Source organism: Lichenostomus cassidix, chromosome 1Aa, assembly GCF_008360975.1.
Source record: "Lichenostomus cassidix isolate B80296 chromosome 1Aa, HeHo_3.0, whole genome shotgun sequence".
NCBI classification, from domain to species: Eukaryota; Metazoa; Chordata; class Aves; order Passeriformes; family Meliphagidae; genus Lichenostomus; species Lichenostomus cassidix.
The window spans coordinates 12,870,812-12,891,190 of record NC_139480.1 but is presented as its reverse complement, the minus strand read 5'-3'; the positions used below and the strand labels follow the sequence as shown (position 1 = coordinate 12,891,190).

Genomic DNA, 20,379 nt, shown 5'->3' with positions numbered 1-20,379 from the left:
ATAAACTATCCCCTTTTTAAATAGGCTTATGCCTTGGTTTGAAGCATAAGGAAAAATCTTTCAGCACTAAGAGACTGCACCACACAAAGAGCTTTTTCCTAAGCTCCATCTCCTGCATAATCAAGTTTACCACTCCCCCATTCTTGTGTTTGCTCATGCTTCAGCAACTGATGAAGCAATATCAGAGCTGCCAGTCACAGTGGAAAAATTCCAGCTCCTCCCTCCTGGGAAAACCCCAGAACTTGCCCAAAGACCATCTATGAGTGTTATTAATACACTCTATATCCAGCATGCTACACTGTGGAAGAAAATGTATAAGAACAAAAAAATAAATCACACAGATGATTATATTAAAGGTTTACAACTGTGTAAACTGGTAGGTTAGGGACACACCTTTGTGTCACACTTCTTGTGACAGTGACATGGCTTTTGAATCAGCGTACAACAATCATGCAACTACACATATTTCAGCATGAGCATGGCAGAGATGGCAAGAATTAATCTAACTGGTAACAGCCACTTAACATCTGAAGAAAAGCAGCTCCTAACTGGGTCGCTCTGCCTCAGAATCAAGCAAATAACAGACTGTGAACTCTATCTTGTTTATACTGACAACTATATTTATTTATTTTAATTTCAGCATGACATGCTGTGTCTGCAAGGAATGTCAGCAACCTCAGGAATCATGACCCTCTCCAAACATAAAAGCACAGGAAAAGATAATGAAAAGAGCTGTAAATGGTTTGCTGAAGTTAAAAAATTTTCTGCACGAAGGTAAATGGTGTTCATGATATGAAGCGATAAAACAATTTAAAAAAATTAATGTAACAAAAAGCTTTGAATTGCAAATTCTTGGCTCTCTTCAAAGAAATAGCACAAACCTAGAATAGCCTCACACATAACTAGAAGCACGGCAGAGAAACATCCCTTTAAAAAGCTGTTCTAGAGTCCTGCTCAAACTTTCCTTCCACGTTTGGAAGGAAAACCACTTGCTTCTTAAACATTTTACAGTGACGTTGATGCTACACACATGGAAAGATGTTTGTTTGATGAGAAAAGTATCCAGTCAGAGATCAACAATACCTAAACCTTAGCCCATCAATACTGTACAGGAGACTTAGGGGAAAAAAACCAGAAAATAACCACAACACAAAAACCCACACATGCACACCACCACCATCCCACTCCCCCCTAAAAACAAACCAACAAAAAAACCCCACAAGCCACCCTTCCCGTTCCCAAAAACCCAGAAACTCACTGCATTTATTTCTTGCAAAGCCAGGTTATTGAATGCGTGATTTCACTGGCTCTTTGTAACCCTTTACACACAGTTACTAAATGAATTCTTTTCTACTAGCTTTCCAATTAGAGATAACTATCTGAAGACATGGTATTAGCTGTTAAAGCTAGGCCTTCAATTTTCATAAAGAAATGCACCCTTGTCTTCATTACTACCATTTTCTTGCAGTTTAACACACCAAATTAATTTACCTTTCCAATGTGCAAAATCAGAAATATTTTCTACAGGTAGTTAAAAATGAACATGAAATGGTAAAATATTTTAAGCATGAAAAGTAAACCAAGCAGCATCTTTATTTCTCAGTCTGATAAGCAAGAAAAATATGCATTTGTAGAAACATTTAGCTTCTCTCCTTTGTTCCCCCTGAAGTAGAAGGTGACAGAAGAATAAAGTGACAGTTACTAATTTAAGTAAAGATTTAATGGAACTAAGGAAACTTCTCATTTTTTTCCAACTGTATTCAAAAAAACATTCACAAAGGAAAAAATAAAAGTAATTTAAAAAATAAGTAAGAAAACTTACAAATTATGTTCACATACTTACTCTGAGCCTGCAGCCATTTCCAAATAAGAAGTATCTGCTGTGTCAACCCCCAATGGGATCACTATGCTCATGACGTTCGTTTCTGATAAATTCGATTACTACGGAGTCCTATGCATTGGTATCCAAAACACTGGGGCATGCCAGCCACAGTGCTCATTGCAAACATCTAAGTGCATCCACAAACCCTGTTCAAAACAAAACAAAACAGCAAAAGACTAAGTTCATTTTAAACCCAGGCAATTTCACATCACATATTTCTTTTAATAAAAAAATTGCTACTTATATCTGTCACAATTATTTGATTTTATTTTACACAAGCAAAAGTAAAGACAAACATTCAGTCTTCTCTAGAAGTTAATTGCAAATAAACTTCTTTAAAAAGTGGGATGATCTTCACCTGAAATTAAAAATGCTACAAATGGACAATCATTCAAATTTATGATTAAAAACCCCAGCACAATCAGGGAAGTGCCAGAGAGTCACTTCATGGCAGATTTACTGAATATGAAATACTTTTGCTTACTGCTGTGTGTTGTCAAAGCCTAGCTGCTGTACCTTTGAACAGAAACCTAGTTAGAGAATTTGCAAGTAGGTCTTAGACAGCACTGTTCACTTTTGTTTGGCACTCAAAAAAAAAAAAAAAAATTAATGCCTTAACTACTGTTTAGTATTTTTTAAAAGCAAAATCATTCTAACAATTCACAATAATGATAGGAAACATTTTCCATTTCAATAAACCACCATTAGAAGGTATTATACCCATTTACTGCCACTTTTCGAAGTGATTTTTTTTAAGTAGTAAAAATAATCAGTGGTAGTTTTTAACTGTAGAGCGAACTACAATCTGCTTGACTCACACGAGTGAACGCAGGATCTGACCTGTATGCCAGTTACTACCAGACTCCCACTTCCCTTACTGCACAGGGCAGAACACCCTACCAAGTACAGAGGAGATGTATACAGCTCTCAGCTATTCAGACATTAGTAAACTAATGCACTTTTATGCACTAATACAGACAAGGTTTTACACATGTGACCAGGTAATTTAAATAAAATAGCCCAAATATCTTTACTACTTACATAACAAATAACTGTAAACTCTTTCCAAAATGTCAAAATTGCAAGACCACAGACCACTTTGCAATGAAGTACATACTGTGCCTGGTAAGTACACTCCTCTCATACCACAAAATCTTGTATCTTAGCTGATGTCTACAAAAGCACAACAATTTTGTGATCGACATTTTCACAGAACCACGGAATCTGCAAAGTTGGAAGGAACTCACCAGGACCATCAAGCCCAACTCCTGGCCCCGCACAGCACAGTTCCCAAGAGTCACACCATTTGCCTAAGAGTGTTGTCCAAACACTTCTTGAACTCTGCCAGGCTGGTGCTGTGATTACTTCCCTGAGGAGGCTGTTCCAGTGCCCAATCAGATCCCTCTGGGGGAAGAACCTTTTTCTAATATCCAACCTAAACCTCCCCTGATGCAGCTTCAGGCCATTCCCTCGGGTCCCGTCCCTGAGTCACCACAGGGAAGAGAACAGTGTCTCCTCCTCCTCTTCCTCTCACAAGGAAGTTGTAACTGCAATGAGGTCTCCCCTTAGTGTCCTCCAGGATTAACAGAAAAAGTGACCTCACCTGTTCCTCATACAGCTTCTCCTCAAGTCTGTTCATCATCCTTGCTGCCCTCCTTTGGACACCCTCTAACCGTTTAATGTCTTTCTCGCATTGTGGCACCAAAACTGCCGCCAGCACTCGAAGTAAGACCGCTCCACTGCAAAGCAGAGCAGGACAATCCCCTCCCTTGTCTAGCTGGCGATGCTGTGCCTGATGCCCCCAGGACACACTTGGCCTTCCTGGCTGCCAGGGCACTGCTGATTCATGTTCAACTTTCGATTGTCCAGAACCCCCAAGTCCCTTTCCATGGCACTGCTTTACAGCATCTCATTCCCCAGTCTGTCTGTACACCCAGGGCTGCCCCATCCCAGGTGCAGAACCCAACACTTACCCTGGTTGAACTTCATTTTAACATCTTATCCTTGCCAAACACTACACTGACAAAAAACCACAAGCCCCCAGTGCAAAATGGACATCAGACAAGCACTGTGCAATTAAATCTGAATTGTTTTATTTTATTGATTAGGTTGGCACCTTCAGGATGACAGTGGCGCACGTACATGACATCTCAGAAGCATGAGATGGCAGCAAGTCTTCATCTAACTTCCTAAATTCTGTAATACTACTGAAGTTTGGCAATTAACCTAAGAACATGCCAAGATGTTTGAGTGCCTAAACCTACAGTTCATTCTCCTTCTAGACAGCAAAAGATGTGTTTTGGTGCTATTACTTAAGACACCAAATACAATGAACTGGAAAGCTATCAGGCCAAGTAGCCATTGGACTATTTTGCTTTCCTTAATTAAAACACTGAGCATTTTCTTACTAAATACCACAAATAACACACTGTATAACTAGCCGTGTATAAAATCAAGAAAAAACACACTATTTTCAAGAGTAAGTAGAATGAAAAACATGTTAAAACCAAAAGCAGGTATAGAGTATTTTCAGTAGAAGGCATGGAAAAAAAAATGTAAGTCCTTCTAACTGTTTAAACGAGCACTCATTTTGCCACCATACAGGTAATTCTTCTTGTAGGGCACAACTATGAACAGCTGCACCTACAACTTACAGGAAACATCAACTCACCATGTAGTTCCCATCTTCTGAAAAAGTAAAAAAATTACCCAATAACCAAAAGGAAATCATGAGTTTTTAAAATCCAGATATATCAGCTACCCCAGGGCTAAGGGCTGTTCCAGTACTCCCTGCAGTGTGACCTATGCTAACAAATCATTAGCAGAATGGAGTTTTTATTTTATGCTTGTTATTAGGTAATTCTAAAAAAAAAAACTGTTTTAGTGGTTCAACGTAGGTCTAAAAGCCTTATCAGACATCACTGCTTGGGATCAAGATCCTCACTTAGGTGTTTCTTGCACTTAAGCTTGATTTTGATGGTGGTGTGGTTTCTCTTAATAGCATTTTCTTTAAAGACTCCTAACCAGGTAGATGAGCAGCTGAAGAATAATGCAGGCAAAAACACCCCAGAGACAGATGGAAGCAAAGAACATGCTTAGACAGCTGTGTCATGGGCTGTGACATCTCCAAACTTACATAAAACAACTGATGTTACGCAATCATCATATATTCAAGCGACTTCCACTGTCAACATAGGAAGATTTAATTACCAAATCTGATAATCAAGTGGTATTTCAGTTTTTTTTTTAATGCAATGCAGAAAAAGAACACACCTGTAGAGCTATGTATAGATTGAAAATGGATGGCTAATGCAGGTCCCAATTAATGACAATCTCTGACAAAGCAAATACATCACCATTCTTGCTAAAAAGACACACCAACAAAAACAACGAAAAAAAACCCAACTGAAAAAGGGAGGTGGGACACAGCCAAGACAAACTTCCTACCTATGGCAAGCTATCCAAATACAGTTTTGTCAGAATTCAGTCAAAAATTCTAATAGTCTAATCTACACTGAATAAAATCAGAAGTTTCAGGAATCAAGATGTTTTTGCCTGAAGAGCATTAAACAGATGTTGTTTCATCTACAAGGAAGTGGAACATGATTGCAGTACTAACTCACTGTTTTTTACCACATTCTTTATCACACACACAAAACCCTCTAATGCTTTTCCTCTGCCTCTAGTTAAGTATGGAAGAATGGAAGCAGTCACTGCCTTGCAATAGCTACACAGCCAAGTTAATTCAAACAAATATTGCTCATTATTTACGAGTAGCCATCCTCAACAAATGGGAGTAATGGGAGTGGGGAGAGATCTAGTATAAATTAATAACACTACACCCACTTATTGAACAAAACTGTGACCTTACATATAGGCCATCCAATTATGATCACCACAGTGATGTCAAATTTGGGATGATGGAAAATAATTATTTTCTGCCATGTCAAAAACAGAATCATTGGCATGACATACTAATATTCCTAGTATTTTTATAAGTTCAGAAAGAACACAACCACTGGGGAATTTTATCTATGCAGAGATTGCTTATCCTTTGAAGCCTGATATTTTAAATGAGTCATAAAATACTATCTGCTGTCATGATTTGGTACTTTTCAATTTCTGCAAGTATCCATCTATTTCAAGTAATTATTCTTTCAGAACTCTTGACAGTCTGTCATCGATGGCCTTTAAGAAACTGTTTTCATAGGTATATTCATTTCCACAACCTACTGTTTAAGAAACCCTTTCTTCAAGCAATACATGAATTTGAAAGACAGGAAAACCATGCTGGTTTGTTCAGTTCATTTCAGGGTCACAGAGTTAAAAGCCACTATATAAAAACTGCTAATCCAAAGTTCATTGATCAGCTTGTTACTGGGCACAGTGGCTCATCTACTGTACCTTAATTAACAATAGCAGAGAACCTCCAATTTTGTTATACTCCACTCTATTAGTGATAGTACACTCTCAGCTCTGAAAGAATTTTGGCAATTTCTTAGATTCACCATATTTCCTCATAATCACACTACAGCTTTATTGCATAAAAATCCATTCATTATTCAAATAAATTTTGCTTTTATTTAGCTGCAGTAAAAAGGTTTATCTTGCCTTAATAATAAAATTTTCATCTTAAAACCCAAACAGATTTCTGTTCAATCTGGTTAAAACATTCATCTTATGCAAGATCAACCTCTTCACACCCATCACACTTCACTACTCATTCATACTGGTTTACACTTTCAATGGCACTTCTTGTTGTCTCTAGAGCATACACAGGAGCTTTTTGACTCAACAGACATATCAAGTCTTAAAATATTTGAACCCTCACCATACTTATTAAGACCCACTTCATGACACTGGAACTCTTTCTTTTTAATTTAATTGTACTCTAACAGAAGTATAATAGCATAATACATTCCAAAATATTAATCTGTGTGACTTAGTACAGAGAACATAATTTACCCATTAAAGAACAGAAAATAACTTACATATTATCCCTGAAGTATTTCACTTACACAACAGTATTCTGTGGTTTAACAAAGACCACATGTTTCCTTTCTGTAATGTCCTGCTAAGATCACTAGTGTCACATCAGAAGAAAAAACTTAACTTTTCCACTGGTACACAGAAGAGGAAAAACACCCATATATAGACAGCTCAGCTCTTGAATCAGAAGGCAAATGGGTGATCTCCTGAAATTACACCACTAGTTTTAAACCTGCCAGACCCTGTGCTGTATGTCTAGGAATACTAAAGCTCTCATCTAGATGCACAGATACAAACCTTTTCATAAAAACCAATGACAAGAGGTGGCAACACTAGTAACAACTTGTCTTAAACATAAAAAAATTCGTAAAGAGATATTAATATATCAGGATAGTTATAGGAATATTATTTATTACAATATAGTATTTTGCACCTCTGACAGCTTTTTACATAGAGTCACTGGTTCCTTGTTTTTCCTTTCCCATGAATCAATTTTCAGATTCTGGTGTCATGTGACAAATATAAAAACCAAAAAGCATACAAAAGTTACAAAAAATACATTCACTATAGAACTTAGGAAGAGAATTCAAAGCAGCTTGAAATATAACATTTGTTTTCTAATTTATAAAGGGACATCAGTGAAATCATGAATTAAGCTTACAATTAAATTACATCCTAGCTCAAATCTAAGAATTCTCCCACGCACACTAACTTGATTGCTAAATCAGAACAAGTTTCTCACATCACTAGGCATTACAAAAATACTAAGTTTTTTGTAGTTTTATGACTTCAATATACATGTAAAGTTCTTCAATTTTTTTTTGCCAATTGCAGTTATCAGTCACCACCCATCAACAACTATAAGATAGAGAAAATAGTTATTAGTTTAGATGCTTCAAGATTTGGGAAATTTCATCACAGACTGCCTCTGCAAAGAGAACTGTCTGGATCTCCCTAAACACAGAGGTTTAAGGAGAAAATCTAATTCTAATTAGCCCATAATTAGGCTGAGTATTTCATCAGAGAAAACAGAGCTGGTTCAAGATAAATAATTATTTAGATTTAATATTGACACATAAAATTCTTTCATCTTAAGGTCCTTAACTACTGTCACAACAGAAATACTAATATACTAACCTAATTACCATCTCTATATTGTCTAGTCTGTATTTTCCAGACTACTTGTCCATATACAAAAACCACATAACTAGAGTTGAAGGAAAATTAATCAAAACTTTCTAACCTATCTACAACATGACAACAGTCTTTCCTTAAAAGCAAAATTATATAACTTTAAATACATATCAAAATAGATGTAAAAGGTCAAAGTGGTATTTTACCCTTATGTATTAAGTTGAGCAACTGAAATGGCCAAGAATAACTGTGCTCCGGAACACCTAAAAAGTTACCTTGTTTCCCAACTTACCCAGCAATGGGCACTTCACCTCCTGTTTAAGCAAAGCTTATTTTCCCTGAACACAAGTACTGAAGAGGCTCTGTTTTGCTAAACTAAGAGTACTGGTAAACCCCTTGCCTCACACCTTTAGATCCAGGCAAGAAATTAGTAACCATTTCCTGGAGCAGCATTAAGTATCAGAATACACACAGTATATATAAAGGCTCATTCTCATGAGATGTGTACCAATCTTAAGGCAATTAACTTGAAGCAACACATGAAATTACTGAAACAGTCAATTTTCCACTCAAGCACTAACCAAGGAAGAACAGAAAGGGTAGACAAGTTACAAGATTTAGAGATAAAAATACATCAGCATTAAAACACATGATCTACCTGTATGACAGTCTTGAGTCAAGCAAAACCTTTCAGTTTTACCAGCACACAATGCTAACCTCGTTGTAGCTTCAAGTCAATTTGAATGTAAAAGCATTCTACAGCACTAGGCCCAAACCACAATTCTAACTTCCATTTGCTCCCAGTAGAAAATCCACACTACTGCGAGTCAAGGCTGGCTCCAAAGTTACAAAGGATCACTACAAAACTAATTACTGTTTCCCGTATCAGTAAGGTCTTTCAGGCAAGATGCAAAGATTTCCAAGATTGTATTACTGCTTTCAGACCTCAGCTGACTCCTGCATATCTTACCGTCAGTTGTTTACACAAAGTCATCTCAGGTAATAGATGACCAAAAGGTAGTACTCTGTTTTACTGTATTTTATTACCTCAGCATGCATCTTCTACATGTAAGTTGCATTTATTGAGAATGCCATCTAAACATTCTCCTCCTCCCTCCAATTACATCATATGTGTACACACATTTTGCAATGAGCAAAAGCAATTCTTGTCATACTTTCCTTCAGATTTACAGGCCAATAATTTTAACCTATGGTCATGGGAACCACCCTTGACCGCAAGAAATCCACAAGAATGGACCTAAGGAAAGTTGATACACCTGTGCCCTAGCACAATATATACAGGTGAAATCTAAGTAAAAATGCAACTATCAATAGTTTGCCAGAGTCCACAAACAGTGTGGAAACTAATGAGCTGAACTGTCACAAAGCCAACAAACTAAGCTTTACTACCTACATGGTTTGCCCCACTTTGGAATTTTTTTGTTTTTGGTTTGGGAGGTGTGTGTGTGTGTGTGTATGTGTGTCGGGTTCTGTTTCTTTGTTTGTTGGGTTTCTTTGTTTTGTTTCAGGTTTTCTTAACTTTGAATTGGGAAATGATTAAGAGAGAAGATTTTAAGAAGATTTTATTAAATAAAATCACACTTTTCTAAATTGCTGCTTTCTACTACTACTCTGAGCATACATGTCTAACAAGAATTACGTTATTTTCAAAACTAGCAAGAGAAACTGGCATTTTAATGGTATACTTTAGATAGCCTAAAAATAGTGAACTACACTGGACACATGTATATACATGTATCAACATACAAATATGGAAAAAATATGCAGTATACACATAGCATAAATAAATGTATGAAGAGCTGTTTAAAGTAATCAATATTTATTCTTTGCTGTCTGTTTCTCTGGAGGTAACACATCTTTACTCAGACCTAGAAGCAGAATACATGAATAAATGACCAACCTTACATATAATGAAGTTTTCTGTTTCCCCTAACATGCTCCGTAACTGTATAGATTTTCCAAAAAGATTAGGATGGATATTCAACTTCCAGATGTTACACCACTGCAGCTGCAGTAACAACTCTGCAGGCTTAGAAACAACTGAGAGCCCAAATTCAGACCTTTACTACTTTCTATGGTAACCTAACAGGTAAATTAGCAGCTTACTTCTAATTTGGGCTAAGCCAAAAAGAAAGCACAGTAGGAAAAAAAAGACATAGTAGGGACACTCCAACATACAAATTAAGACCTATTAATGATCAACTCTTGCAAATCATACGGAAGAAACAACTTGTTCTAAAAGAAATCTGGTATTTGTAGCATGTGCTCAAACATTCCCACTAATTTCATGTTCTCTATATCCCTCTCAGCAGTATCCTCCTCCTCATCACAATACTAACTGCTTCTAGCCACACTCACAAGCCCCTCGATAACCTCCTCTAGAGTCCAGGGTCACCTACACGCTGTCAGTACTCATGTCCATGTAACCTTCTCATGTGCTCTGTCAGACAGCCAAAAAACCCAAAAAAGTACCTTCTACGGCTGGTTTGAAGTTATATAACAGATAATGGCTAAAATCATTATGCTTCCTCTCTCTGTTTCTTGCAGGACGCTGCTCACAACTGCCCCCATTCCCTTTTGGATTTTCAGTAAACTTCAGAGAGCTTGAGGGTACTAAGCTCCTAGCCCTACCAAGTTTTGTTTTATTACATTATTGGTTGTACTGACGCCTGATCATTAGACCAACTTAATTAAGAAACATTGCCACTACAACCAACTACAAAGCAAGATGACTCCTCCAACTTTGCTTTTTAAATAGTGCCAATAAGCATGATTGACTAGCACAGAATCAGAGAATGGCTTTGGTTGTAAGAGACCTGAAAGATCACCCAGTTTCAACATCCTTTCCCTGCCATGGGCAGGGACACCTTCTGCTACCAGGCTGTTCAGGGTTCCTATCCAACCTAGCCCTTCAAAACTTCCAGTAAAGAGGCATCTACAATTTCTCTGGGCAACCTGTTTCAGCTTATGAGCATCCTCAGACAAACACACCATTTTACATTCAGCAAAGACCGTGGTTATGTTTGGAACGACAGCCAAACTTGACGAATTGGTCAGTTTAGTATCTAAAACAAAAACTGCTGCCTTCTTCATGGTATCCAAGATTTATGCATAAAAACCTTGAGTTTCCATCATGGAACAAGGTTTCCATCAGTACACAGGTCTTAACATGCATTACACAGACCCGAGTCTGCACACAGCAAGCCACGCTTTTAAGTATAAACCAAGAGTCAGTCTCCTAGTTTAGCCAAGTCTCTGCTATACAGCAAAGCTGCTTTCCACTGGACGTAAGCTATTTTCCTTTACTATCTGGTCCAACAGTGCTGCTCTTGCTTATTCCTGTGACAGAAGGCAAGGTCTCTTCCACAAATATTTATGCCAGTCCCTTAAAACATGAAGATTCGCCCTTACCTCTTCTCTCTCTTCACTCCTTTTCTTCTCTCAGTAGAAGTTAGACAAAATATGGGACTAGGAAGAGAAAAAGAATGAGTGGTAGAAAGGAAATAAAGGTAAAAGCAGTAACAGAAAGAGTAAGAATTAGTTTGTTGAAGAGAAATCTATTAAAGAAGCAGTAAGCAGAAATACACTAAAAAACACCATGCTTACAGATTTTAGGTTTTTTATCTGCAGAACTCAACACCCAAGATTGAAAATTAACTGACAACTGCTTGATGTCTTTAAGTTTACTAAACACCTGCTATACTTCTAAAAATAAATCACACCAAAAAAGGCCTAGCCATTCAAAAACTATCAATTATTTGAGATGGAGAGTCAATGAATTGCAAAATACAAAACAAGTATAGCACATGAAGAGGAGTAAGAGAAGACTTATTTTTTCATAGCAATATTGCCTATTGCTTGGAGAAGTATATATTAGCTACCAAAGATTCACCTACTATAGTGAATCACTGAGAAACGTAGAATGCCTTTCAAGAAAAATTCAAACGCTAAAAACACAAATAAAGCAGTTTCCCAGTAAAAGTACCTTGGCTTTATGTAATTTTTTGCATCAGCTACTTCACTATAAATGTTTATTTCGCCATCTAGCACAAAATGATAAAAAGCTGTATGTAACTTAGCAATTACTCTCCAAGAAAACATACATCTGTTACTGCCTGCTATTACTCCTGACAAACATCCTAAAATATAAAGACTTTCTGCAAGTATATATGATCCACATTCCATAAGAATACTCTAATTCACATCTACCACTGTAAGGGGTAAGTCTATTTATTTTTCATTAAATGTAAAATTACTTAATTAAATATACTTCATGGGGATTCAGTCACCAATATTCCTCCAAGAAGCACAGATTTTGGAGAGGAAAAATATGTGGCTAAAAATTGGTACTGCCTTCAACACAATGAAACTTTTGCTGGCTTTTTATCAAATAAACTGATTAATTTTTCTATGCTGCTTAATAAGACTTGGGAGTCTACTGCAATTATTAGCTACCTACTACAGAAGCAGTACATTCTTTAGACTTATTTCAAGCCTGACACTTCAGCTAAGCATATTTTTGTTTCGATATGTTTTCACTTATGTACATTCCAAAAACTAGCTCCTCTTTTTTATCTGTGGCATTTGATTTACCTAAACAGCTCAAAACTACTTCCACTTATTACTCATTACAATTTGCAGAAATTCACCTAACTGCTACGCTTATACCTAAGAATCTAAACCCAAGCAAGTCAGAAAGTCACATTCTTTTAAACACAAACTTTTTATTCTTTCTGGCAGTTAGAAGAACTCCTCTGCGTAATTTTAACCACAGTTCAACCTGGACTATATTTTTTGGTAACAACTTGGCAGAATTTCAACATTCTTTACAAAAACTTGAGGAGGATACTGGCAAGAAAGAATGAGGGAACAGATGGGGGGACTACATGTTCAAGGACACACAAAAAATACAGAAGTGGAAGATCAAAAGATCCTTCCTACTTTCAAGAAGACAAATCCCAATTTATTTTCAATTGCAATTATCCTTCAAAACGGTATTATTTGGGTTAAGAAATGTAGGTTCCATGCATTTTAACTCTATAGCTTTGTGTTTTCAATGGAGGTTTCAGTATGTATTTTCAGTTGTAGTAACAGAGATACAAAATACCTAATATTTAAATAAGCACAAAGAAATTCTGCCCAGCAACGAAAGCTCAATACACAGATTTTAATTTTCACTACTACTGCCACACAGAAGGGGACCAAAAGATGCAGTGTTTGGCTTTTATTTGTCTTTCAGCACAAAAGATGTGATTGGAAAGTAAGACAGATAACAAACATTTAAAAGAACCCCACAACACAGTCATTCATAAAAATCTTGCATAAGATTAAAAATACTAAAAAGCACACATCAAATGTTCCTACCCTAAGCAAAAGAAAAAAAAATAATCAGCAAAAGTACTTGGTAAGGCACTTGAGGGAGAAACTTTACTCTTACCACCAGTAAAATAACTACTGTATTGTTTACCAATTATATATAAAGTATTCATGTTTCTTTCACAGTTCTAGAATGATAGGGTTGGAAACGAAAGGAGACATGTAATCACTCTGTACCTTCCTCAAAAGCTACATACAAGTTGCTGTAATTCTCCAGTCTTCCAGTCCTTACTGGAAAAGTTTCTGTCTCGACTTGGAATATCATCTGTTTTATAATGCAGTTTTCAACTCAGCCCCATTATAACCATTCTAATTAGAAGTTAGGTCCCTCTCTCTACTTAGGTAAGCCAAGAGCATCACTGACTGTTAAAAATTATCTTTAGCCCCATCAATTTGGAAGAGTTAAAGAGTAATGAACAGCAAACAAATTTAAATATTCAGAACTCCTCACGGTAAGAGACCAAATCTACCATCCTCTATACAATTTTAAATTCTCAGCTGTCAAATACAGGCTATTAGTTTCATCAGTTTCTGTGACTGATAAATAACTGTTCTGCACAACATCCTTAACTCTGAAATGGAAACGCGAATGTGACGGATGGACCGTTTGGTGGATAAGGAACTGGCTGCATGGTTGCACTTGTAAGACCTGCAAGCTGTCAAGCTCAATGTCAAAGTAGAGACAAGTGATGACTGGCACTCCTCAGGAACTGATATTGGGACCACAGCTATTTAAAATCTTTGTTGGTGACATGGATTAAAACACAGTCTCAGCAAGTCTGCCAATGACGTGAAGCTCTGTGGTGTGGCCAGCACTCTGGAGAGAAGGGTTATCATCCAGAGGGACCCTGACAGGCTTGAGAGGTGGGTCTGTGTCAACCTCACGAAGCTCAACACAGCTGAGTGCAAGGTGCTGCACCTGTGTCAGGGCAATCTGAAGCACAAGTACAGGCTGGGCAGAAAATGGGTGGAGAACAGCCCTGAGGAGGACAAAGGCTTGGAGGAGCTGGCTGATGAGAAGAACGACACAACTCGGCAGTGTTTGCTCCCAGCCCAAAAAGCCAACCATGCCCTGGGCTGCATCAAAAGCAGTGTGGGCAGCAGTTCAAGGGAGGTGATTCTGCCCCTCTACTCTGCTCTCAAGAAATCCCACCAGGAGCTCTTTGTCAAGCTCTGGGGTCTGCAACACAAGAAAGAAGTGGACCTGTTAGAGGAGAACCAGAGGAGGTGACAAAAATAATCCAGAGGCCTGAGCACCTCTCCAAGACAGGGAGAGAGAACAGGGGTTATTCAGCTTGGAGAAGAGAAGGTTCCAGAACACCTTAATGAAGCCTTTCCCAGAGGGGGCTTATAAAAAAAATAGAGAGTGACTTTTTACACGAGTAGATGGTGATAGGACAAGGTGGGGGGGGCGACAGTTTTCAACGAAAATATGAGATATTTAGATTAGATGGCAGGAAGAAATTCTTTACTGTGGGGGTGCTAAGTCAATAGAAACAGGTTGCCCAGGCAAATAGTGCATGTCCCATTCCTGGAAGGTCAAGGCCAGACTGGATGAGGCTTTAAGCAGCCTGGTCTCGTGGAAGTGTCACTGCCCATGGCAAGGGCATTGCAACAAGATGATTTTGAAGGTCCCTTCCAACTCACACCATTCCATGATAAGGGGGCCAACAACAGATTATACATCTTCCTTCTGAAGTTGCAATATAAAGTACAGTAATGTCATTAAAATTCAGTCTTATCATCTCGTGTTTGAACTTGATAGCAATTTATTTTTGCAAAGAAGATATAAAAGTGAATGATTACCTAGATGGTATAAAATACAAAAAATGCATCTATAAATGAGAATAAAATAAAAAAAGCTTTCCTTAACCTGAGCCTGCAGTATGAAATTTTAATATTTACACTATCCAAGTATTAACAAAACTAAATTCTAAAACTAAGAACACCACTATTTTGACAAGTGCCTGATTTGCAAAACTGCTGGTCCCTTCCAAGTCTCACCTAGGTTTTACAACACGGCATCTCCATCTAAGCAGTGTATGAACCATCACATGAAACAAGAGATAGCACTCTTGTAATACAATATGCAAAACTAACACACTCTACTTGCACAGGATGCAATCTGCGTGCTACTATAATATATTCTTCACATGCACTTTTGAAACACGTAACTTGCATGGACGCTCATTTACCATAGTTCTTACCAGTATTTTGATTTTGAAAAATAAGATACAAAACCACTTAGGTCAGGCATGCTAAAGAAATATACTCTGTGCAATAAAACTGTCTTCAAAGGCTTACAAATAACCTTAATTATTAAAATTTTCTAACAACCAACACAGCCTAAAATCTTGCCTGTTTCATTAATACATTAAGATTTCCAAGAGGAAATAGAAATAATCTCAATATCTCCTAGCAAGTATATGAAACCTTGAAAAGGTTGCTTTAAGTACTTGTTTGTTATGCCTTACAGGTAACATCAGTTTTTGTTTGAACATAACTACAGCAGGTTTCTTCTGTAGCATGAAGGTCATGAGCAAAATTTTGGATCCTCAAAGAGATTAGATTTTGTGGGTACAATTCTTTGGTTACTAAGAAAATGTGAACACTGAAGTAGATAGAAATATCTTTCTTGCACCATTCAAAAGCACACTAAAATTGGTATTTTAAATAATCCAGAATTTGGAAGCATGGAATTGAGGGGGTTTTTCCTAATCCACATTTCACATCTGCTGAAACATTTTTCACCTCAGAGATGCTTTAAGTGTCACTCTGAGCAATAAATCAAAACTACCATTTGCACAGTGGAAACACTTCAACAGTGTACATGTTGAAAAAACAGTCTAACGAAATTTGCTTTTGAGAGATTCATAAATGCTCATTTGTATGGAAGTTGCGAGGCCAATAACATAGATGCATTTCTTTAGGATCTCTGCAGAAATCTGAATTGGGTTCTATTTTATATCTTCACCCATCTATACCCCTCCCATTAAATTTTGTTAGACTGTCACATGACAACAGCAAAATACTTTCATTAAACCTTCATTTACATTAATCTAGTTAGAACAATACCATGATTCCACAATTACATACACCACTCCTTAACTCAGTCCCACAAATAGTCCTTACTAAAATTAGTACTAGCATGCATGCAAAATTAAGACTGTCCTTAGTCAAACCAAGATCAGAACTGGAGAAACACTACAGACTTCAGTGGGACACTGACTTCTGTATTTCTGCTGCTTTCCAACAGAACTATAATAGTGTGCGTGCTGAAACTGTCCAAGAGAAATCAGGAGCTGCATTACCTCAAAGTAACCTGAAGAGGCTTCTTAGTCCTAAGAGAAACTTTCCCTAGATTTAGTCTAAAGAGTCAGTATTATTTCCCCTCTGGAATTTCCCAGACAGCAAAAATACTCACCCAAAAGGCTAAGTGACAGTTAAGCAAATTTTTCCTTCAGATATGAAAAGCTTTAAGATACATAAATGGTTTCATAACTCCAATCCATACTATTGCATTTGTAACATAATGTTTGTGGAACAGAAATGTGTCGAAAAAAATGCATTGGATTTCAAACCTTCCCTCTTTCAAGAGGTTTGTAATAATTTTGGTGGAGGGGGGTACCTCATTCTTTACGAATGTATAAATAAAAACATCAATGGAGTTAAAAAATAAGGGTAGAATTTGTTTTGTAGTCTCATCTCCTTAAAACAAATCACAGATCTGTTTTTACAAATGGAGAAACTGAGTCACAAAGGCCAACTGACTCATTAAAACTCATATAGGAAAACTCTGGAAGATCTCTCTAAGTTCCCAAGAGGTTCTCAGTGCATAAAATAAGCTGTAAAATTTGAAAATGAGTACTTTTTGGTTTATTTCACTACCCTCCCCCAAACACTTTCTTTAAAGAGTACAAAGTTACTTTCTTCTAATTGTGAATCAGATGTCTGCTTGAGAACATGACAGAGGTCATGAGGAGCTGCAGACTGTACAGCCCTCTAAGTCACAATGTCAGAAAAAATTCAAGAACAGGAGCTTTCAACTAAAGGAGAGGGAAGAAAAATAAAAAAAGGTTTCCATAAAGGCCTGTATACTCTTTAGAGTCTTTTTCATGTACTTTTAAATAAACAGAGTATGACATGGTTTAGGAAAAAAAATCGTATTTGTACAAATAAACATGATGGGAGCATGCATGACCAGAGAATTAACAAAACCACTCAGCCTTTGGCCTCAAAAACACACTGAAGGCATGCATTAGCGATACCCTAGAAGTCTAACTATCTCACTGTCTAACTTTAGGTATACCTTAAATCACACATCAGTGCTTCTAAATGGTTTCCAAACTAAAATTCTTCAGAGATTGAAGACAGCTTTGCCCCTTCAATACCTCAATTCTGATTGTTAAATCCAGAAGGTTCTAAAGCTATACTGGAATAGGCATTTGTATCTCATTAATTTAAAGGACAAGATTAAAGAAAGGTACTAAAAAAAGGTGAAAAATTATCTTTCGTTATTGCTGATTAAAACATACAATTTGCAGCTTCTATAGTATGTATCAGCATATACTACACCAACTACCAAATAATGAATCCTTGTGACCTCCCTTCCCCCCACTCAAACGTATTTATAGTGGTGATACCAAAAGGTTCATATTTCATTTAGGAAAAAAATTAGAGGTTACAAACTCCACCTTCCCTCAGTATTTGTATGTGTACCACCGCATATACAATTTATATGGCAAAATACAAAAAAAAATTCAAGAAAAAAATATAAGGCCAAAATTACATGGCAGCAGAAGAAAGTCCGCGCCTTTAAATAAAGTAACAGGTTATAATCTCACATGCATTACTCCCTTAAGTATTAAGTTCATTCTGTATTCTCAAACTATGAATATATGGAATTACTACACTGATGTCCAGTGAAGGTATTTCCTGGAAGGTGAACATGACGTTCACAAATGTGTTTCCACAAAGAATTTAGCTGACTGTCTTAGTTATCTTAATCCACCACTTGTGTTGATACCTATTACTGATTTTATGTCGTTAGTAGAACAGACAGATGTACAGTATCAATCACAAACACAGGCGCTTTTCCGATTTACCGAACTGACATACATATTACCTTACAGCACCACATACACACCCCTCGAAGGAGCTGCTTGAGTCTGTTGCCTCTTTCCACCCCCCCTTCTCCCCGACAAGAGTGGTCTCGTTCACTTGCCTTTCACACACATAACCAATAAAATTAATCAGCTGGAACACAGCATTTTTAAATCGCAGTAAAGTCAAGAGATGTTTCGTATGTTATTTGAAGGGAAGAGCCTTTTCATTTAAACATAGTAAGGCTCTAATATGCTGCAGACAAACGCACTGCATGGGGTGTGGAGGACCCGAGCTGATTAGATTACCACAACATCAGCCTGAGGCCGCCATTTTTAGAATCTCTAAAGGACAAAAGAGGGAAATTAATAAATTTGCTCCACATTTTTTTAAAAGTAACTTTAAAAGTATAGTGATGATAATCAATTAATCATGCATTGTAAGTACTGCCATGGATATCTCTTGCTTTTCTCTGATCTGAACCCTGAGTAACAAAAACGCTTCATTATTATTCCTTTAAGGTACTGTAAATAAACAGACTAAAACATTCCTAAATCTAGATGCAGCACTGAACTTCTGCTTTTGACGACACGTAGTATGTACCATTTTAGGGACCTCAGGGCTTTCAGACACCGCACATTCCCTAACAGCCGAGTATGGGGGAATACAGGACCTTTATAATCAGGCTATATTATGTTTCTCTACCCTATTTAGTACTACACAGTGAGCCGTTTGTTTCTCCTCCCCTATGTCTGCAGCAAGAGGGTCTAACCCACCAACACTGCTTCAGGGAAGAGACTGAAATATGCCACCCAGGGAACACGAACACTGGCTGCAGGAACTAAAGCAAGAAAGGGGTGCACCAGTCTAACTACTCACAGCCTCGAGAAAGGGGGTGGGGAGAATGATCCCTTTTAAATTGGCACAGAAACTCCTGGGGACAGCTCTCCGTTTGTCCAGGTTACACCACGAAGCGGAGATATTAACACGGAGGCAGGCAGGGAGGCGGGGGTGTGGAAGGCAAAGAGATTAGGCCTGTAACAAGCCATTTTAGTACCACAAAGCAAAAATATACAGGATGGAGGAAAAGAATAGGCTTCCCCAAGCTTCGTAAAACTCAATACGCAGTCCCAATAACGCACAAACCCGTTCTGAAAACCGCCAGCCCAAGGAAGCCTATGTTGTCACATAATAGCTCCTTCTGGCTCATTTTCCGAGCATAATGCATAAATCTGGTGTAACTGCCAAAAAATTCTCCTCAGCTGCTCCAGTTACAGTAACCCGCCATATTCATAAGATATAGCGACAGCCTGCCATTTTTTAACCAAACCCCACAAAAGGAAAAGCAAATTCAAGGCAACTTAAACAGAAACTAAACACATTTCAGGGTGGAAAGGAGTTATACTCGCACAGAAGGTAATGAGACGCTCCCGTCGCATTTCATTCCCTTTTCCCAACCCCCCCCCCCTCCCCCAAAGCACCCACACCAGAATATGCTGGTTATAACCAAAGACTCACCTGTAATGGTCACAGGCCAGGCAGCAGGACCCCTCAGCTGAGCCCCTTCTCTATAACAGCCAAAACAATGCAACAGCCCCACTGCGGATATCCCTACCCTAGGCAGGACTCAGCCCTCAGTAGGCGCTAGTAAAAGAAAGAAAAGGGAAAGAGGAGACCCCCCCTCCCCCCAAACCTGGCTCAGTGCGCAGAACCCTACAGGGACCAGCTCAAAGGCGCCTTTGCCCTGGGACCTGTGTACAATCCCCGCTGCTGCCGCCGCTGCTCCCGTGCCTCCCTCCCTCCAGCCTCCTACGCTCCCTTCTATGTCACTGCCTCTCTCTGGGAAAATGGCGTCGGCTCTCCCCTCCCTCCCC

At 38.0% G+C, this 20,379-nt stretch overlaps 1 protein-coding gene across 3 annotated transcripts in view; it reads right to left on the bottom strand.

The window, feature by feature from the left end:
- KMT2E (lysine methyltransferase 2E (inactive)) overlaps positions 1-20,356 on the bottom strand; it is a 56,934-nt gene extending 36,578 nt beyond the window's left edge. The window contains exons 1-3 of one of the 3 annotated variants that reach the window (XM_085040436.1): positions 20,024-20,356; positions 11,438-11,494; positions 1,844-2,028 (exon numbers count right to left, since the gene is read on the bottom strand). In XM_085040436.1, coding sequence (XP_084896562.1) covers positions 1,844-1,914 — 71 coding nt within the window. In that variant the 5' untranslated portion in view covers positions 1,915-2,028; positions 11,438-11,494; positions 20,024-20,356. The remainder of the gene's footprint in view (positions 1-1,843; positions 2,029-11,437; positions 11,495-20,023) is intronic. The other 2 variants (XM_085040427.1, XM_085040441.1) reach the window with 2 other exon arrangements.
- Between the last annotated feature and the right edge of the window lie 23 nt (positions 20,357-20,379).